The following is a 22,500-nucleotide window of genomic DNA, read 5'->3' as shown; positions in this document are numbered from 1 at the left end:
TTGTTGTTGTAGTTGTAGTTGTTGTTGTTCTTCTTCTTCTTCTTCTTCTTCTTCTTCTTCTTCCGTTCGTGTTTGTTGTTGTTGTTGTTGTTGTTGTTGTTGTTGTTGTTGTTGTTGTTGTTGGTGTTGTTGTTGTTGTTGTTGTTCTTCTTCTTCTTCTTCTTCTTCTTCTTCTTCTTCTTCTTCTTCTTCTTCTTCTTCTTCATGTTGTTCTTGTTGTTTCGTGAGTTTTTAATTTTTGTTGTTGCTTGTTAGTTGTTCAATTTAACAGTGTGTCTCACAGTGGGTGCCAGTTTAACATAAGCGAAACACAGAGGAACACATGAGAGCAACACGGCCTAACACAAATGTCTCACACACCCATTGATTTTTTCTTATGTTTTCTTTATCTCTGACGCTCACCTGAAATATAAACGCATTCATGAGATCAGAACGTGCCATTCTGGTTATTTGTACGATCCAGTGTTCGGCAAACGCTTTTCAGTGTTGTGTATGAACATGGGTGAAGAGGGATTTAGTTTTCAAAAAACGTGCAACTGTTATGTTGAACACTAAAAAAATAATAGTTCGATAAATGCCCTATTGTGCTTCTGTTTTGAAGAGTGAGTGTGTCGGCAAAGTGATGCTTATTTTAATTATGTCCTTTTCTGAAGTTTCGAAGCTCAAAGAATCAATCTCTCTGTCTTTCTCTGTCTCTGACTCTGTCTGTCTGTCTGCCTGTCTGTCGGTCGGTCTGTCTGTCTGTCTGTCTGTCGGTCTGTCGGTCTGTCTGTCTGTCTGTGTGTGTGTGTCTCTCTCTCTCTCTCTCTGTCTGTCTCTGTCTCTCTCTCAAGAGAATAATATCTAAAACACACACACACACACATACACACACACACACACACACACACACGCCCCCCCCCCCACACACACGTACACACACACATGCCCCGACTCATAACATACCTTAGAGATACTTCACCACAACGCGCACTCCTAAAATTTAATTAGCAAAGATCCTTCACTCAGTCCAGCTCTCCAAACCGGATGATCACAAACACACACAGGGCCATTCCAGCCACTTGACCAATACTTAGGGTGTCATGTTACCCACACAGTCTACCCTAACCGGACTCTCGCTGGACATCGACACTAATGCAAACACTGACCAATTAATGGTTCTAGAAACCCGTCATTTTACCCTTACACACACTCTAGCGAACGTCAAACTGCGTCACTGTTTGTCTTTTTACCAGACTTGAGAGGAATAGCGGGACCTTTATTATCGGTGACGTAATACGGATTAAAGAGATCGTTTCTGCGTTGCTTAATTTCGTGAATGTGTGTTTGTGTATGTGCGGTTGGGAGGGGACATGAGAGGTAGTGGGTCAGTGTGTGTGTGTGTGCACGGTATGTGTGTGTGTGTGTGTGTGTGTGTGTGTGTGTGTGTGTGTGTGTGTGTGTGTGTGTGTGTGTGTGTGTGTGTGTGTGTGTGTGTGTGTGTGTGTGTCATAACATAGATAATACTACATGGCTTGCTGTGTGATACCAGATTTACACGAGTTTTCAAACGTGCAAATGCGAGCAAAAATGAGCTTTTCAATACTTGTCAAAGCAACGAGTGTAACCTTGGTATCACACAGCAAGCCATGTATGTGGTATACTGTTCATCCTACATTCTGTGCTTGCATACTTTCTGTTTTAAACGTTCCGAATTGAAGACGGGTCTTATGGAACCTTGATCTCTATGACGTCAAAGCAAAGATACGCAACTCGAGCTCTTGACCGGCACGGTTGGCCTAGTGGTAAGGCGTCCGCCCCGTGATCGGGAGGTCGTGGGTTCGAACCCCGGCCGGGTCATACCTAAGACTTTAAAATTGGCAATCTAGTGGCTGCTCCGCCTGGCGTCTGGCATTATGGGGTTAGTGCTAAGACTGGTTGGTCCGGTGTCAGAATAATGTGACTGGGTGAGACATGAAGCCTGTGCTGCGACTTCTGTCTTGTGTGTGGCGCACGTTATATGTCAAAGCAGCACCGCCCTGATATGGCCCTTCGTGGTCGGCTGGGCGTTAAACAAACAAACAAACAAACAAACAAACGCCACTCTTGAAACTATAGCGTCACGTGTAAGTACTCAAATGTTTCCAGAGGAAACAGCAAACGCAACAATGTTACGAGAATGACGTGTATCTCGGTGACTTTGCGAGCAAAGGCAAACTAGGTCCCTGTCCGACTGTAATTTGACACGATCTCATTTACATGATATATACACACGTGTGAGCATTAGGTTTAGTTATGACATGGGTGGTCTCTTTCGCGTATATAGGATACAATGTAAGGCCCCCCCCCAAAAAAAAAAAAAAAAAAAAAAAAAAGTCGGTTTACGGTATCCCGACCGACCCTATTTTTTCGCGCGACCCTAGACTTTTTTTTGGGGGGGGGGGGGGGGGGGCATTTGGGGGGAAAAAAAAAGAAAAAAAAAGTTTGTTTTTTTGCAAAATAACTTAAAAATATGTTTTTTTGGAGAAAAAAAAATCCCGACCTACTGACCTTATTTTTTGGGCCTATGTTACCGTAAACAGACTATTTTTTGTGCCTAATAATATACTGGAGGGGCAGATAAGAGTGACACAAAAACAAGAGTAGGGCCAATATGTGACCCTCCACCACGAAATGAGTCGCATGTCACATCGCGCGGTTCTGCGCTAGGCTTAATATAAGTCCGGGGAGTGTCTGGTAACAGTGTGAGGGTCACCTTAGTCACAGGCTCATAACTCAAACAGTTTTCGCTCTTTTCTAAAACGGTTTTCACCACTGGATAGAGCATAACAACCTCTTTAGGATCAAACCCCAATGAAATTCCTCCTTTGACGTCAAACGGAACAACCTACTATACTAACCTAGAAAAAGCAAACTTGTTCAACGACTTCTTTATCCAACAGTCCATTGTCGAAGACGATATGTCAGACATTCCTGAAGTACCAAGGCTTCCTTGCAGAATAAACAATCTCACACTTTCAGTCGAAGAAGTTAAAAATACGATTAACAAACTAGACAAAACAAAAGCAGTCGGTCCAGACGAAATCCACAATCGAATTTTAATTGAGAGCTGCGAAGTGATTTGTGACAGCCTAACTGCACTGTTTAATCGGTCTTTACATGAAGGACTTTTTCCGTCAGTTTGGAAAATAGCCCACGTTTCACCAGTTCATAAAAAGGGGAACAAAGATACATGTAGTAATTATCGTCCAATCTCCCTCCTAAGCTGTGTTGGCAAAACACTAGAGAAATGTATACAAATTCATGTCTTTGACTACTTAACACAAAACAATATCATTACAGAGTCGCAGTCCGGTTTCATCCCTGGAGACTCAACTGTTTACCAGCTTCTTACAATATACAATGACATATGCAAATCACTCGATAATAGAATAACTACCCAAGCAATCTTCTTTGATATATCCAAAGCATTCGATAGAGTTTGGCACCGGGGCTTATTGCATAAACTCGAAGCCGCTGGAATTAATGGGCCATTATTAAACTGGTTTACAGACTACCTAACAGATCGAAAGCAAGCAGTTGTATTAAAAGGCAGTAAATCAACTTATCTTCCAGTAGTAGCGGGAGTTCCTCAAGGTTCAGTGCTTGGACCCTTGCTCTTCCTAATTTATGTAAACGACATTGTACGTGATATAGAATCTACGATTAAGCTTTTTGCTGACGACACTAGCATGTACTTGTCTTTAGCCAATCACAACATCCGTGCCGAAATTTTAAACTCAGATCTTGAAAAAATTGTAAATTGGGCAGAAACATGGAAGGTAGCATTTAACCATGCAAAAACTGAATTGGTGAACTTTTGTACACAAAGAACCCCTGATATCGCAGATCTAAACTTTGGCAATACCATCCTTGAAAGTTCCCAAAATCACAAACACTTAGGAATAATAATACAAAACAACTGTAAATGGGATGAACATATAAAATCTCTTGTTGCAAAGTGCAGAACTCTCGTAGCTTGCTTGCGTACATACAAATATAGACTGAGCCGAAAATCATTGGAAATTATGTATAAATCCTTCATTCTACCACACTTTGATTATTGCGACATAATATGGGACAATTGCAGCAAAACCCTAGCAGATGAACTCGAACAGTTAAACCTAGATGCAATACGAACAATCATCGGAGCTGTCCGCGGAACCAGTCACTTTAAGCTTTACGGAGAATCTGGACTCCAATCATTATCTGAAAGGCGTAACCGTCATAAACTAACAATGTTCCATAAAATTACTCACGACAAGACCCCCCCATACCTACAAGCAGCACTCCCACCTCTCGTAGCAGCCAACAACCCCTACCACAGACGCCGCCCCTTAGAACGAAGTATACCCCCACATCGAACAGAAACGTACAAAACATCCTTTTTTCCTTCGACAACAGTACTCTGGAACCAACTACCTGAACAAATACAGTTAACCGACTCCCTCGGGGAATTTAAACATTACTTAACAAAAGACGACACACAAATTCCCGTTTACTTCTACAGTGGCAGTCGACAAACACAAATAATCCACACAAAAATGAGACTTAATATCAGCGATCTAAAGAAAGACTTAGTCGAGCGACACCTTGCGGAAAATAGCGTATGCGACTGTGGTGATGGAACAGAAACTGCAACACACTTCTTACTAGAATGCCGTTTACACTTAGCTGCAAGAAACAACACAATCAACAAACTAACCAACAACTTCATACACACAGATATTCTACTTCATGGAAACCCCTCCTTGCAAACAAAAATTAACAAAAAAATCTTTTTAACAGTGCAGGAATTTATTGGACAGTCCGGCCGTTTCGAACAGATAAACATGTAAAGTGAAAACAAAATCGATACGTCTACTCGTCTCTCTCTCTCTCTCTCTTTCTCTCTCTCTCTCTCTCTCTTTCTCTCTCTCTCTCTCTCTCTCTCTCTCTCTCTCACTCTCCCCCTCTCTCTCACTTTCCCCCTCCCTCCCTCCCTCTCTCCCTCCCTATCTCTTACTCGCTAACACCATCAATATTATATATGTATTCTAAAACTGATTTTTGTTTTGATGTACAATTTTCATTCAATTTTCTTTTCATGTTTACTTGCTTTTCATTTAAACTGTACCCTCCCCAATCACATAATTCACCTCCCCCTCCTTCCTTCCTTTACTGTCTTTCTTTATCATCATTATGCAACGTTCATTACGTTATTAATAGATTTGGTTTATTGAGACAAATTTTTCAGCCGTTACCGCCTTATGTTGTACTGTCATGCAGGAACACCACTATAAGCTTCTAGCTTGTTGCTGTTTCTGTGAACTTTGTATACATGTCATGATTGTAACCTTTGTTAAAATAAACTTATGTTTAAACCAACAACCTCTTTAGGAAAATGTAAAAATATGAAAATCATGCAAAGGTGACATGCGATTCATTCCGTGGTGGAGGGTCACATATCGTCTTCGATCAGGGGCCCTCGTTTTAGCAAGCTCACACCCAACCCATTTTAATAGAATCTTTCTTCCTCGCCTTATCTTGAGCTTTTCTGTCAGTGCAGTGTCGGCTTTTCAGGCTTGCCAACACTGGGTGTATTCAAGTGTGTTGTAAATGCATGTACATTTCTATTTGACGACTGTCGAAGGAAACGAGAAGAAAAGGCGAAACGGAAATGTGCACTCTTCCCTTTCAATTGCCTGCCAAACTTTTAACGATTGTAGGCGCCTTGAACTGCGTGCCTTGTAAAGAAATAAATCTTGTTGGAGAGCGATCTCAATTGCCGATAAACACGACATTCGTAAGACGCGAGCTTGGTATTCTGGTTGATCGGGGGCTGAACCCTTGTCGAAGAATCCATTGTTGGAGGCCTTGACCTCAACAGATTTTTTGATTTTTTATTGGAATGTGAATTTGTATACTGCCTTTCAAGTAAGAAATAATTGGTTCAGTTGCACAGGAAGACACGGTTTGTTGCTGTTGCTGTTGTTGTTGCTGTTGTTGCTGCTGTGGTTGTTGTTGTTGTTGCTGTTGTTGCTGCTGTGGTTGTTGTTGTTTTTGTTGTTGTTGTTTTTACATTTAGTCCAGTTTTGACTAAATGTTTTAACGTAGAGGGGGGAATCGAGACGAGGGTGTGGTGTATGTGTGTGTATGTGTATGTCTGTCTGTCTGTCTGTGCGTGTGTGTGTGTAGAGCGATTCAGACTAAACTACTGGACCAATCTTTATGAAATTTGACATGAGAGTTCCTGGGAATGATATCCCCGGACTTTTTTTTCTTTTTTTCGATAAATGTCTTTGATGACGTCATATCCGGCTTTTTGTAAAAGTTGAGGCGGCACTGTCACACCCTCATTTTTCAATCAAATTGATTGAAATTTTGGCCAATCAATCTTCGACAAAGGCCGGACTTCGGTATTGCATTTCAGCTTGGTGGCTTAAAAATTAATTAATGACTTTGGTCATTAAAAATCTAAAAATTGTAAAAAAAAAATAAAAAAATTATAAAACAATCCAAATGTACGTTCATCTTATTCTTCCTCATTTCCTGATTCCAAAAACATAGAAATATGTTATATTTGTATTAAAGACAAGCTCTGAAAATTAAAAATATAAAAATTATGATAAAAATTAAATTTCCGAAATCGATTTAAAAACACTTTCATCTTATTCCTTGTCGGTTCCTGATTCCAAAAACATATAGATATGATATGTTTGGATTAAAAACACGCTCAGAAAGTTAAAACGAAGAGAGGTACGGAAAAGCGTGCTATCCTTCTCAGCGCAACCACTACCCCGCTTTTCTTGTCAATTTCACTGCCTTTGCCACGAGCGGTGGACTGACGATGCTACGAGTATACGGTCTTGCTGAAAAATTGCAGTGCGTTCAGTTTCATTCTGTGAGTTCGACAGCTTGACTAAATGTTGTATTTTCGCCTAACGCGACTTGTTGTTGTTGTTGTTGTTGTTGCTGTTGTTGTTAGTTTTGTTGTTGTTGTTAGCAAAATACTTAAAAAAAAATAGTGTGTACATTTAAAGTTCTTTTTGGCAGGTAAAGACATGCTCAGAAGATTTGAAAACATGTACATTTTTTAAATTTTTATTACAAGCAAAGCAAATCATCATACATCATATAAAGCGCGTAACATATTGTGCACTCAACCCAAGTTAATTCTCGCTAGTTGTCTTTTATTTTGCGTATATGCCCATTTGTTGAAGATGTCAAAGTCTAATTGTTGAACAAAGCAGCGTTTAAATCAACATTCTTACTGACGAGTCCCTGAATAAAACCGAGTTGAAAGAAACGTTCTTACGAATCCCTGAATAAAGCAGTGTTAAAACCAACGTTCTTACGAATCCCTGAATAAAGCAGTGTTAAAACCAACGTTCTTACGAATCCCTGAATAAAGCAGTGTTAAAACCAACGTTCTTACGAATCCCTGAATAAAACAGTGTTTAAACCAATGTTCTTACGAGTCCCAACACCTTCGAAAATAGTTCTAAACAGGTCTTGTCAGCAACTCTGACTAAAGCTCCAACCCCCATTGTCAAAAGGCCTCGATCTTCGTTTAAAGTATTCTTATCGCGGCCCTTTGCAGTGACCGCTATAATTATGTGTAGTGAGTGTGAAGCATTGTGCGAGCCCTGTTTTAGCTAGCGCTGAGCGTGTCGCATCTTGTCTGCTCGATTTGAAAGTTCAATGTCACGATTGAGCAACACAATGGAGAAAGGGGTGTCATCGCGGTCCTGTATATTTTACTTTTTGTATCTATAGGTCCGAGGTGTCAACGTCTTGTGTTTGGAGTGAGAAAGCTAATTAACTTGTGGGCAATGTGTTGGACTTGAATGTGAATGTGAGGGTGATTGTTGAAAAGGTGTGGATGAGTCAGTCGAAGGAGAAGTGATGTGTGTTTAGGGTAACCCATGGGTTATGGACTAATACAACTTGAGCTTGAACTTGGTAAAGTTAGATTGGGGGGGGGGGGGGGGGGTGGGGGGGGTGAGAGGGGATGGGGGTGGGGCGGTGCCAACATGTGTTCAGTCTCTCTGTCTAATAGGCTGGCTGGATGATAGACCCTTTGCTTGCCTGTTTGTGTGTCCGTCTGTTTTGTTTTTTATCTACCTGCTTGTCTGTTTGTTTATCTACATGCTTGTCTGTCGGTCTGTTTGTCGGTCTGTCTGCCCATCTACCTGCAGTCTGCTTACCTGTCTGGCTGTCAGTCTGGTTGGCTTGCTGGCCGCTGTATGTATGTTTGTCTGCGTGCCGTTCTTTCTATCTGTGTGTTCTTCTACCTTTCTTAGTCTGTCTGTCTGTCTGTCTGTCTGTCTGTCTGTCTACATGTCTGTCTGTCTGTTCTTCTGTCTATCTGGCTGTCTGTCTGTCTGTCTCTCTGTCTGTCTGTCTTTGTGTGTCTGTCTGTCTGTCTGTCTGTCTGTCTGTGCAAATTTGTTTTACAATGAAGATAGAACACTCAAATTAATCTTGTAGATGCAATCCTCACTAAAAATACACAGCATGTGAAGATGTCGGACATGACTTTCCATTAAAAGAAGAACACCCCACCCTTCTGCATAATTTTTTATTTGCAAAATACCACGCACTCCACGTCAACCCGCAGCTTATCTGCAAAGGGAGATAAAAAGCCATAAAGGCAAGCAATACTTCTTAAGGCCATGTGAGGGCCAAATCGCTATTTTCCATATATGATGATCAGCACTGTTTGTGTCGCTTTTGTTATAATACTGATGGTCTCTGAATTAAAAAACGTTAATGTGTTTGTTTATTGTGTATGTCGTTGCTATAGAAACAGGAAAGTAAACAGCAGCCATATTGGATTTTAGGAACCGTTTTTTCCATATCCAAATGCTCGATTTCTGTCCAATATTTTGCATAAATATAGATTTAGATCATATCTACAGATTTACCATTTATTTTTTCTGTGAGTATTACAGTTATTTAAAAAAAATTTTTTTTATCATAATGTTGAAATTTTGCGTAAAATTTAATATTAAAAAAATCGTAAAGCCAACATTTCTTTTCCGATTCATTATTCAAATGGTAACTCTGTAGATAGTATGTGAAAGTACAAGTATGCAGAATTTCACAGAAATCTAACCAGTAGATTTGAAATCATGTTGTTCCCAAATGTCAAAACATGCAAACTGAGGAAAAGGCAAAAACGCACACAATTTGTTTTGAAACCATTGATAGTTGTAATTAAACCCAAAATACATACATGTATCACCAAATTCCACACTGAGGAATGTTTTTCACACCTTAGAGACACCGTTTAAAAGTTAGGGAAGACATAAAACATAAGTTATTTCAAACATGTGCAGTACACCTGGAAAATTGTTTGTTCCGAGTTACAAACAATGCATACACACACTCGTACTCCCAATCACGCATGCACACCAAAAAAAGCTCGCTCACTCGCTCACATTCACACACACACACACACACACAAGCTAGCTCCAAATTACGAAACGTACCCAAGTCATCAATTGCACGCGTACAATAACCACAATATATATGAGATTGAGAATAATGTTAACCACAATAACAATGACAAGTCGCCTAAAGCGATATAAAAACATTTAGTCAATCGGTATGAAACTTAAATATCAACACCACAAACCAGTCATCACCAAGACTACGAGATACATTTAGATAGTCTCGGCTAACAATACCGAGACGGATCACGCTCGTCTCCGCAAAGCATGAGACCATATATATGTAGTACTTACTAAACCTATTTTCTGTAATTATGAGCACATTGTTAGAGTGAACATGACATTTCTATATATTTTTGAATTCAGGAAAAAATGAGGAATGCAATGCAGTCAAGGTTTAATTTGTTACTAAAAATTAGATTTTAATGACAACTTTAACAAGCAAACTCATTAATTTATTTTTAAGATTTTGAGCTGAAATGCAATACCATAGTCCGGACTTCGTCGAAGATTGCTTTACCAAAATTGCAATCAATTTGGTTGAAAAATTAGGGTGATACAGCGCTGCCTCAACTGCCTAAAAAAATCCGGATATGACGTCATCAAAGACATCTTTCCAAAAAATGGAAAAAAACATCTGGGGATATCACACTCAGGAACTCTCATGTTAAGTTTTGTCAAGATTGGTCCAGTAGTTTCCTCGGAATCACTTTATACACACACACATACACCATGACCCTCATCTCGATTCCCCGTCTAAGTTAAAACATTTAGTCAAAACTTAGAACATGCCTGCAGCATATGCAGGGCCACCTTCCAGCTGAACAAGTTCTTCCAGTCTCTCTGACTTGGCTGCCCACACTTTGTCTCTCCTTTTACTTTGCTTGTCTCTCACAACCTTCAGACTGTTCCGCACCCTCTTGTGCATCCTGGCTGCTCCAAGCCTCTTCATGTGATGTCCAGTCTAGAATCCGAAGAACTGGGCAGAGTCGGCAGCAGCAGCAGGTCCAAAGTTGAACTCTCTAAGAGCTGTACCAAGTCGTTTACTCACATGGTTCGCACACTCTTCCTTGTCAATGTGAATATCCTCACCATAGGGCTTGATGTCGTTGAGCTATGTAAAAGTCTTGGAGTCACCGTCCGACAGTAGTGTTGTGTAGCGAAGCTTGTTGGTGTTCACCGATCGACGCCATATGACACGGGCTGCTTCCACCTCCATCATCCCTGATGAGCCTGCAAACAAGAACAAAATAAGAAATGTAATTTGCAAACAGAGTATTTTTTAAGTGTGTGTGTGTGTGTGCGCGCATGTGTTATTCACAGTCATTGTCCAGCTAATACTTCAATTATAATTAATGCGGAAAAAAAATGAAATAAACATGGAATTACCAAATTACTGAATATTAAATTTCTAGCAGCAGGTATAGGTGCACTGAACATTGTTAGATTGTAAACGTTAAGCATAATGCATTAATTTATACCATTTGAACGTTTTTAAATACACTTGTATTGTGCCACACATACATGTACTATTTGCCATCCCCTGACCACTATTCTAGCTCCCTCAGTTCTGGGAAGCCCGTTGATTCTGAAGACTTGTGAATCTCTCTTGATGCTGTAGATACAGCTCTCTCTCTCTCTCTCTCTTTCTCTCTCTCTCTCTCTCTCTCTCTCTCTGTCTGTCTATCTATCTGTGTGTGTTTTCTTATTATTTTCATCACACACATGCACTCCCCCATGCCCTGAACTATTCAAGATACAAATTGGATTTTTACGCATGTGTTACAACTTTCATTATTATTATCATAAATTGATGATCTGTCTTTATGACGCTTTTTTTTTTAATCCATCATCCATGCCTTTGGTTTTGGTTTTCAGTTTCACTGGAATGCATGGAAAATAATATCCACTCATCACTATTACATTTACTTGTAATTTGCTATATATTATTTGAGTAAGTTGCTTAAATTTGAAATAAACTCTATTCAAATATGTCTGTGCAAACAGATATAATTTACCTTTATAGTTCACCTCACACTTGTCCAAGTGGTCCACGAGCCAGGCCGCATACTCCTCTGGCTTTTCCTGAAACAGCTTCTGCCCCGTAGACTCCACACCTGGCAGTAGGTACACATGACATGGGCATCAACACAGAGTCCAGTAAGTAAGTCCACAACACACCCAACTCCAATGTGCGAAGAGTGTCCACCAGTAAGCCAGGTGCCATCATAGCTCACAATAATGTTCAGGGTGTCGTCGACACCAAGAGTAGTGCCACAGTATCTTGCATGAACTTCTCGAACATATGCAACAGTGTCACTGAACACATGCTTCCGGAATTTCTCCAGTTGTGTGAATAGTTGGCTGGCATGAGTATGACTATGAAAGGTCTTGTGGTGAAGTCCAGCTAAATCCATGTTTTCACAGAAATTTCTGAATGTGGTGGCTCCCAGTCCACAAGCAAGTGAGGAATACACTGCCTGTCTGTTCATGTCGAACACTTTTGTCTTGGCCTTAAATTTTGTCGCAAGATACTGTTCATACACAGGCTCTTCGCACGAAGAACAGTTCACCTGGGCAAATACTGCCAAGCCACTTGTTGGTCTGGAGTCTCTGTGCAAAGAGACAAGCACTTGTTTTTACACTGTGGACAGCACAGACTTGCAACCATACTGTCTACTTCGGCAAAGTCTACAACACCCCTCTGGGTTTTTACCAGGGTTTCAGTAGCAGCAGATGACTTAGTGTCAACTCCACCGGACACAAACCTCTCATACGATTCTTTTTTGAACTCACTTCTTGTCTTCGTGCCGAGAATGTTTTCAGTCGAAGGAATCGACGCGAGCACTAGCAGACGACCCCAAAACCGGCACTAATTCTGCCACGTCAGCCAGCACAGAAGCTGATTGCGCTGATTTCTTCGCCTTCCATTGATTCTTCACTTGATCTGTCCTCTTTTTCGTAGATTTTGGGGCTCCTCTGGTTGTTGATGGCTTGGTGCGAACCATTTTTGCACAGGAGCGTGTGCTTTCACTGCTTGTAAACAAGCGCCATTGTTGTACCACGTGACCCCGGTTGAACGAATCAAGATCACATCATACGTCATACTCTCCGTATAAGGAAGTTGGCGTAGATTGACCTACATTGAAAATGTTCCGTTAGAGCCGAAGTAGTCCGGAAAATAACGAAACAACGGTCACATGCAAACAGGGGAGGCTATGTAGCAAGCAACGTCATGCAGTGTTCGCCCTGTCGTCTGCTCAAATTTGCTGATCAAGGTGTTGAAAATCGGCAATAATAAGGCAAGTTCAAGACAAATGAACGCAATCAGGCGAGGGTTGGTGTATTGAATTTATTTTTATTGCACAAAAAAAACATGTATATGCAACATCAACGGCAGAAATTGAAAGAAAAATGACCACAGTTTTCCAAACAGTCAAAATGTCTAAATGCCCAAATCTGCCCAAAAGCTCAAAAATCACCCCCGCACATCCCCTTAACAGGGATGAGTAAAAGCTTTGTTCAACCATAGTAATCCCTCGACGATGATCTAATGTTGTGTGTTCGTGTCAGCTGGGGAGAATGTTAGCAACACAATAATGCACTTAATTGTTTTAGGCTTCAGCTTCAGATAAAACTGTAAAAGCTTGTATGAGTGTGTGTGTGTGTGTGTGTGTGTGTGTGTGTGTGTGTGTGTGTGTGTGTGTGTGTATGTGTGTCTTTGCGTGTGTGTGTGTGTGTGTGTGTGTGTGTGTGTGTGTGTGTGTGTGTCTTTGCGTGTGTGTGTGTGTGTGTGTGTGTGTGTGTGTGTGTGTGTGTGTGTGTGTGTTTTTGCCTGTCTCTTCGTGTTGTATCTGTTTTAACAAAGGTGTGTGCGTGTCTGTATGTCCGTTTCTCTGTCGGTCTATCTGTCTGTCTGTCCGTCTGTCTGTCTGTCTGTCGGTCTATCTGTTTGTCTGTCTGTCTGTCTGTCTGTCTGGATATCTGGATGTATGTTTGCGTGTGTGTCTGTCTATGTCTGTCTGTCTATGTCTCTTTGTTTCTCTATATATCTGTTATATAGTTTGTGTCTGTTAACGGTTTGTCTGTTTGCAGTTGTGTGTGCGTGCTTTTCCCCCTGTGGATTATTCGCGCACTCAAACGCACGCACATCTCAGTCGCACATACCTCCGCTTCCAAGATTGAGCAAAACCACGTAAAACTAAAAGCCAGGAAGGAGAATGTTTTCAAGCATGTTTACGTTTGCGCTCTTGAAAGCGTCCAAGTGGCGTGCAAGGGTGAAAGGAAGTTTGTCAAAAATTCAATATTGCTGATAAGCCTATGCAGCGGGCCTAAGCCTGGCCCACAACGGGCCCGTAATAGCATTAAACCATAACAGGGAATCAGAGGGTTCATTCTTTCTTTTCTTTATTTGGTGTTTAACGTCGTTTTCAACCACGAAGGTTATATCGCGACGAGAGGGTTCATTAATTGTATGAGTCTATACAGTAGCGTGTGAAGCCATGAAGCATATCTCCTGGTTTGATCGGGTGTTGGGGGGGGGGGGGGGAACCCTGCAGGTGCGGATTTGGTTTCATCCCTCGTTATTGTCCACGTTTATTGTTCCAGAAGCCATGAAATCGAACGAGGTTTTATCGGCGTAGAGAGAGAGGGGATGAGTGGTAAATTCAGAGAGAGAGAGAGAGAGAGAGAGAGAGAGAGAGAGAGAGAGAGAGAGAGAGAGAGAGAGAGACAGACAGACAGAGAGACAGACAGACAGATAGAGAGACAGAGACAGCCGGAGAGAGAGACTGAGAGAGAGACAGACAGACAGAGAGTTAGAGCGAGAGAGAGGGAGAGAGAGAGAGAGAGATATGGTGAGAGAAAAAGAGAAAAAGGGAGAGAGAGAGAGAGAGGGGAGAGAGAGAGAGAAAGCGAAAGCGAAAGAAAGAGAAAAAGCGAGAGAGAGAGAGAGAAAGAGAGAGAGGGAGAAAGAGAGAGAGGGAGAGAGAGAGAGAAAGTTAGAAAGAAAGAGCAAGAGAACGAGAGAGAGAGAGAGAGAGAGAGGGGGGAATAACATACCTCAGTATTTATGATTTTATTTTCTGTTAATCCCTAGTCAGATGGAGATGGTTAGTTGCATGAAACTGTGAAAATGCATAGCCTACCTTCCTCACTGACTGACTATCATTCTCACGAGAGACTGACCACGTTTAAGTTTATTATCTGTACCATAAGTGTTTTTATCCTACATACGTGAGAGAGACACCCGTGAGATAATAATCGTTCAAATCACACGTGTGTATATCATGTAAATGAGGTCATGTCAAGCAAGTCTGGCAGGGACCTGTTTTTCCACTGCTTATGATGCCAAAGTCACCGAGACAAACGTCATTATAGAAACAAAAATTGCGCTCGCTAATTACCCTCGATGAATCTTTAGAACTAACACGTCACGCCACACTTTCAGAGTGACGTTTCTTTGCTTTGACGTAATAATTTAGATTGCACGAGGCTTTAGATCGAAGAGATCGAGGTTCCAAAACAAGCGTCTTCAATTTATCTGCCTCGACTGCAAAACATTTTCAGTAAAATACACGTACGTACAGTATGTAGGATAAACAGAATACTACATGGCTTGCTGTGTCGTACCAGATTTACACTCGTTGCTTTTTCAAACAGTGAACAGCTCGCTTTCGCTCGCAGTTCAATATTTAAAAAAAAAAACTCGTGTAAATCTGGTACGACACGGAAAAGCCATGTAGTATTCTCTATGTACAGTATGTAGGATAAACAGAATACTACATGGCTTGCTGTGTCGTACCAGATTTACACTCGTTTCTTTTTCAAATAGTGAACAGCTCGCTTTCGCTCGCAGTTCAATATTTAAAAAAAACACAACTCGTGTAAATCTGGTACGACACAACAAGCCATGTAGTATTCTCTATGTACAGTATGTAGGATAAACAGAATACTACATGGCTGGCTGTGTCGTACCAGATTTACACTCGTTGCTTTTTCAAACAGTGAACAGCTCGCTTTCGCTCGCAGTTCAATATTTAAAAAAAAAAAACTCGTGTAAATCTGGTACGACACGGCAAGCCATGTAGTATTCTCGCAGTTCAATATTAAAAAAAACCTTCACGTTGATAATAACAGCTAGAAGTTTAGCCGTTATAAAAAAAAAAGATTTCCCCAAGGTCATGCTTTCAACAACTGAATCAGACTCTTAAAGATAACGCATGTTCTGCCACTTCTTTGCACTTGAACTGAATTGTGTTTTACACTGGGAAATGTGGGACGTTTGAAAGATTCGAAATTGATGTTTATGTTTTGATTTCAACAAAAAGATATAGAAAACCTCTGACATTTTAAAACAGAACGTTAAAAAACAACTGAACAATAACAAGCTGAAAGGGTTCAAGTTTTGTGTGTTTTTTATTCTTGATTTTAACATTTTGGAACGAAATTCGCCGGACAAGGTGAGTAGCACAATGTTAAAAGAAAGGGTTTGTTTTGGTTTTAACCTTCTGGTCTGGCTAATGCTGCCATTAAAAATTTACCAAACTGGTATCATATGAAGGGATGCATAAAGTAGGAGGAGCAAAAATCAATGGGGGTCTAAACAAGGGGGGGGGGGGGGGCGTGCCGGGTGTGTGTGTGTGTGTATATGTGTGTGCGTGTGTGTGTGTGTGTGTGTGTGTGTGGGGGGGGGGGGTTGCAAGGGTGTATGCGTGTTGGGGTGGGGGGTAGGTGAGCGTTGGCTGTGTAATAAAAGTGATCGCAGGATAGAGGAGAGAGAAAAGTTCCCCCAGGCACCTACTAAAACGGCGAGTACTGACCACACACACGTCTGGCGCCTTTCGGTGAGGGTTAAACAGTCATAAAGCTATTGTTTGCCAGGCATGCAGATCGGACAAACACTGAGAGAACATAGAGCGTCAATAGAACGTCAACAGGACAATGCATGATCTTTGCATTAATTCCGGTAAATTCTGATAGAAGCCATGCCTCAGTGTTTACTTTGTATACGTTAAACATTGTTAAGACTGGAGTCTGCCCCCTAGTAGAGGAATAGAAAGTAGATTTAAAAATACTAACTTTCCTTGTTAAACATTGTTAAGACTGGAGTCTGCCCCCTAGTAGAGGAATAGAAAGTAGATTTAAAATAGCTCACTCACCTTGTTCACGCGCACCCCCCAAACACTCACACACACACACACACACACACACACACACACACACACACACACACACACACACACACACACACACACACACCAAACACTATATATTTGCATCATTGATAAAGAACAGATTGAAATCAGGTATTTAATCGTATCGGGTTTTTTTCTTTTTGATTTTCCAAATTTATTCAGAGGTGATTCCTGTAAGTCTGTAATCCTATATTCACGTTTTGCTTGTCGTTCATCGATTGATGCTTCTTTTATTTCTGTGTGCATTTTAAACAAACAAAGTTTTTCCAAAAGTAGGCAAAGAAGAGAAAGCGGCGGTCGATTTTTAAAACAAACAATGCAGGGTCCATTAATATTTCTACTATTATTATTATCGTCAGGGCCAGTCAACATCCCACCTTCTCTCGGTCTATCATCCTGTCTGTCTGTCTCTCTGTCTGTCTCTCTCTGTCTCTGTCTGTCTCTCTGTCTGTCTCTCTCTGTCTCTGTCTGTCTGTCTGTCTGTCTCTCTGTCTCTCTCTCTCTGTCTGTCTGTCTCTCTGTGTCTCTCTGTGTTTGTGTCTGTGTGTGTGTGTGTCTCTCTCTCTGTCTCTCTCTGTCTGTCTCACTCTGTCTGTCTGTCTCTCTCTCTCTCTCTCTCTCTCTCTCTCTCTCTCTCTCTCTCCCCCCTCCCCCATCATCCAATCCAATCAACCCAACCCGTCCCCATCTTTTCAAACTGTTGCTTGCTATTTTCCCTTAGTACTTGTGGTAAATTCCTTTTTCTGTTGCTAGAATTCGCAGGTGTGATGTTCAAATCTAGAAACTGAGGCAAGAACCTCTTGAAATTACAATAATACAATGGAGTCACACGAACACGGACAGCGGTCAGAGAACTCCACTACACCATTAAGCAACAACAATCCCTCCACTTGGTCACATACCAAAACTGAACTGACTGACTTCTCTCTGCGCACAGTGGTATTTAAAAAAAAAATTCGTTGAAGGTACTGGTGTCTTTTTCGGAAATTAATTCATCTACAAAATATAACTCACCGCAGCCAATAGCCAGGGCGTTGGTTTTTGGTATTAGACCAAGTGGAGGGATGATCTTATTCCATGTTAAAGCCTGACCAGGTCTCAGACGGTGAGGCGAAGTGTTTTAACGAGGCGGAGTGGGCCTTTAAGCAACAACAAGACCAAGTGCGCACGGAAAAGATCCTTTAATCCATGTCAGAGTTCGGTGGGTTATAAAAACCCGAAAATACCCAGCATGCCTCCCCCGAAATCGGCGTATGCTGCCTGAATGGCGGGGTAAAAACGGTCATACACGTAAAACTCCACTCGTGCTAAAAACACGAGTGAACGTGGGAGTCTAAGCCCATGAACAAAGAAGAAGAAGAAGAACAACAATTAATGGAGGTCTTGAGTTTGTTTTAACCACATCAGTATTCAATCCACCCCACTTCTTATTTCCGCTCCCAAGGCTGAAAAAATCTTATACGAAGGTAGGAGGTAATGGAAGATGAAGAAGAAAAATAAAATAAATTAAAAATAAAATAAAAAGACGAACTGTAAGTTTTTGTCAGCCAAACACAAAGTTACCTGAGTAAACTTCATAGAAACAGTGCTAGTACGCCCACACTGAAAAAACCCCACAAAACTTTAACATACGCTTAATGTTTTGTTTCTTTTTCTTTTTCTTCAAAGGGACTTGATTGCATCAATAGGTGTCCATCGCGATTAAACCCCATTACCATATAAAGGTAGGGAAAAAAGTACTTAAAAGTTCCTTGGACATGTTTCAGCACGCCTTCCGATTTAATGGCGAGAGGAGTAACAGAGAACCGAACGTGCCTCGGCGGTGATTTATGTTATGACATCCGTGATTTATAATGGGCAGTACACGATTATTACCCCTGCTCGGCCAAACCCACTGCCCCGCCCCCCCCCCCCCAACCCCCCGCCCCACCCTCCGGCCTTCTCACCCACACCCACACACCCCTCCCTCGTGCTTCTATATTCGCTCTACGGCCCTATACATACCTCCTGATTGAAAGGGAGGGTAGACAGTGAGTCTCTTTTGAAGGGTCTGACTATGCGATCTGTTGAGTGTCATACAAAACGTTGGAGGAGAGGGTGGGGGAGAGGGGGAAGAGGGAGCGGATGGGCTAGGAGGAAGAAGAAGGAGGGGGGGGGGGTGAGGAGGGAAAGAAAGGGGGGGGGGGGGGGGGAGCGGACCTGAAAAGGAGGTAGGATCTTTGACTCCCTGGACACTTAGGTCTGGGGAGCGACAGAGGCAGGGCCTATCTCTCTCTCGCTCGTCTCTCTATTCGCTTCCATAGACATATCGGTCACTCGCTTTCGCTTTTTTTTTATTTACCACCACCGCCGACGCTCCGTTATTGTTATAGTCCAGGGATTTGTGTGTTGTTATTTGTTGCTTTCCCCCAAACACACGGGCTGATCGATTCATCGATACGTTTTTGTTCGCGTCTCTTCGAGACAGAGTGCTTGTATCGATCGGATGTTTGTATTGAATATCGTGCCTGAGCGCGCGGTGGAGCTTTTGAAAAGAATGTACTGTTGCTGATAGATGATTTTGTGAGTGTGTGCGTGCCAATGCGGACAACGGGATTTTTTTCCTCTCTTTTATTCTACCAGAGTTGCGTGGAAAAGACGTAAACACGGACTAAAAGCTTGATATTTGATACAAGAAATATTGGCAGCATCGCATTTTGTTTCCATCATGATTATTGCGAAAGGAACTGGAGTTCTTTTTTTCTGAGTCTGTGATACAGCAGAGGAAGTGATATAACAACGACAAACACGACAGGATAAAAGCTTGGCATGTGATACAACAGAATATCGGCTGCATTGCGTGTTTGTTTCCTGAATTGATTGCGGAGGTTTCTATTATTTGAACGTTTCTGTGATGCGTCGGAGGAAGTGATACATAGGAGGAGACATATTTATTGGAAGGGTACAAAGCAGTGTACGTGATACGACACATTATTTGGCAGCAATCGCGTTTTGTTTCCTGATTGAAATGTGGAGGTTGTTCCGTTTCCGTAATTTTCTGTGATACATTAAAAGGAGTGATTTGTCGGAGATGAATGCGAAGTATAACGGACGTGGTGTGTGATATAATGAATATTTGAAAACGCCAACTTGTGAAGTTGTGTCTACTGCTGTTCCTGGAAGATCGGAGGTTTCTTTTCTGCTGCGCTTTCTTCGTGTAATACTGTGAGGACATAACACAGATGTCTCCTTCATAAAGGGCAAAGGATGGTGCGTGATGCTTGGAATACCTTGGATGTTCTGCTTTGTTGCGAGCGTTTCTGAAGGATAGACGACTTCTTCCATGTTCTGTTAGCATCTGTGCCCCCTGCAGAAGAGTGAAACTAATCCTACATGCAGCTTTGAGATTTGTATACATGTACACTGTTTATTTAAACAGCGTGGATTGGCTACTTACTTGCCCAACGGATACTAAGGGATGAATCGGTGACTTTTTACTCTTCGTTTTCCGACATTCTGTGCTTTGAGGTGATTCGAAAGACAAAGAAATATTTGTTGAAAAACTTCTGGATTTTGAGACACTGAGAGGCTTCTTTTTTGCGATTTTTGGATTCAAGACTTCAACTGAAACTTTTTTTTAAACCGCACAAATACTGTTTGTCCGGCAGCTCAAGGTGTTAATATTTAGAAAGAAAGAAAAAACGCGAAGAAAAAAGAGAATTCTGGTGTGATTTATCTATTTTTACACCCACTAGTCTAGTTTCGGCAAGACAAAACTACTGGCATCATCGTCGTAGACAAAAAAGTGACTGTTGATAATATAGGTTTTCAAAAGCAAGATCGTCGACAACTATCGACATGTACGACAATGCTATCATAACCCGTCATAAAGATTATCATAAACACATCGTTGCTTTTTCTAATCCTATCTACTGCTACTTTCCGGATAGATAACAAGGGAACCGTTCTCTACAAACCATGACTCCTGTAGCGTTTCCTTGGGATTTCACAAAACGGAAAAACCGGCAAACAACAACATGTGTGTCAAGGAAACAACATTATCAAAGAACAGTATTTGTGCAACTGTGAATCGTTTCTAGTATTCGCTTCTTCATGTCTATCCAAGGAGTATTTCATGTGTTAACGATCTTGCTTTGAACAGAAACGGCAACACCCCTCAATGTTTAACATTTTATGGACGAGAACAAAGCCTGGGAAGAGAGCTTTAGTGGTGTATAGAAACAGCGACACCACTCTATACTTAAATTTTTATGAAAACGAACAAAGCCTGACATAGTCCATACGTTGGTGTGTGTTCGCCACGCGTACAATGTGAAAGCAAAAATCAGTGAAGCGGAAATAAAATGGAACCAGTGAAGAGAAGCCATGTACGGATTCTCTCACATTTTACCCGAAACACTCATTACAGCTAAATGAAGCGTAGCAAGTATCTGTTCTGACAGGAAAAACGAATTAAAACCTGACATCAAGTCTGTGCAAAATAGATTTGACCTTTCAAGCTAGGTTTACTCAGTTAAAGCTACGTCTTCGAAAAAAACAAAAACAAAAAACAACCAACAACAACAACAACAACAACAACAACAACAACAACAACAACAACAACAACAACAACAGCACTGCAAGTAATCTCACCTAAAGGTTGACAAGCCCTTGACTTGAAAGTGCGAAACAACAACACCAAAAACAACATTTGCTACAACAGGGGCAACAGCAGCAGCAGCAACGACGACAACACCAACACTGCCAATAGTATCACTAACAGGCAGACCGACGCTTGTATTAAACGCGAAGAAGAAGAAGAAGAAGAAGAAGAAGAAGAAGAAGAAGAAGAAGAAGAAGAAGAAGAAGAAGAAGAAGAAGAAGAAGAAGAAGAACAACAACAACAACAACAACAACAACAACAACAGCAACAACAACAACAGCATAAACAACATAAACAACACCAACACCACCCCCACCACCACCACACCACCACCAATAACAACAACAACAAAGTACAACAACAACAACACTATCCCCGACAAGGTGACCAACAGCTTTCCACGGACGTGCTTCACCAGCAAGCAGTTAAAACAAGAAGAACTACCACGTCAACAGAGATGGAAAACTTAACAATAAGAGCACAGAGCGGCCAACACTACAGACAGCCAGGAATACGCGTGGAGAAACGTATTGTATCTTACACCGTTGTATCCAGAGCTTCCAAGCCCATCATCAGGAGACGGCGAGTTGTCTTGAGTCCTCAGAACAATTTTCCCAACGATGAATACCCATGGGAACAACCACAAGACACTGAAAAACCTCAGCGGTTAGAAAAATGTCAAGAGACTGAAAAACCACAGCGGTTTGAAAAATGTCAAGAGCCTGAAAAACCACAACGGTTTGAACAATATCAACAGACTGAAAAACCACAACGCTTTCAACAATGTAAAGAGACTGAAAAACCACAGCGGTTTGAACAATGTTTAGAGTACGGGCAGTCTCAACGGTTTAAACAGTCTCAGCAGTATGGACAATATCAGCAGAAACAGCACTCTGTGCGGCAGCAGCGTAGGAATTACCAGCAGCAGCAGCAGCAGCAGCAGCAGCAGCAACAACGACAGAAGTATCCAAATAGACAATATGAGGAGCTAGATCAGCAACCGTATGGTCGGGAGCTGGAAGCAGAGCCGGACAATGATGAAGGTAGTAATATTTGTGCTAAGAAAAAAGAGTCGTTCCTTATGAACATTCTAATTAGCGGCTTTGTTCCTTAATTTCCCTCAGAATGGATTTTACAGTACTGCTGTAAGCAAATTTCCCTAAACTAATGTGTCTGTTTCTTCGAATCGAGAGCCTTTTTTTGCTGT

General features: G+C 41.5%; 1 protein-coding gene and 1 long non-coding RNA gene across 2 annotated transcripts in view; one reads left to right on the top strand and one right to left on the bottom strand.

The window, feature by feature from the left end:
• Nucleotides 1–8,832: 8,832 nt before the first annotated feature.
• LOC138970653 (uncharacterized) lies at nucleotides 8,833–12,067 on the bottom strand. Its single transcript, XR_011457037.1, has 2 exons — nucleotides 11,474–12,067; nucleotides 8,833–10,688 (listed from the first exon to the last, which is right to left on the bottom strand). It is a non-coding gene; the product is annotated as an uncharacterized lncRNA (long non-coding RNA).
• A 6,867-nt stretch (nucleotides 12,068–18,934) lies between these two features.
• Nucleotides 18,935–22,500, top strand: part of LOC138970652 (double-stranded RNA-specific adenosine deaminase-like) — a 27,747-nt gene continuing 24,181 nt past the window's right edge. The window contains exon 1 of the mRNA XM_070343117.1: nucleotides 18,935–22,336. Within this exon, the coding sequence (XP_070199218.1) occupies nucleotides 21,751–22,336 (586 nt within the window). The 5' untranslated portion in view covers nucleotides 18,935–21,750. The remainder of the gene's footprint in view (nucleotides 22,337–22,500) is intronic.

Source organism: Littorina saxatilis, linkage group LG7 (assembly GCF_037325665.1).
Source record: "Littorina saxatilis isolate snail1 linkage group LG7, US_GU_Lsax_2.0, whole genome shotgun sequence".
NCBI lineage: Eukaryota > Metazoa > Mollusca > Gastropoda > Littorinimorpha > Littorinidae > Littorina > Littorina saxatilis.
Note: the sequence above shows the minus strand (reverse complement) of the source record. Positions and strands in the feature narration are given on the sequence as shown.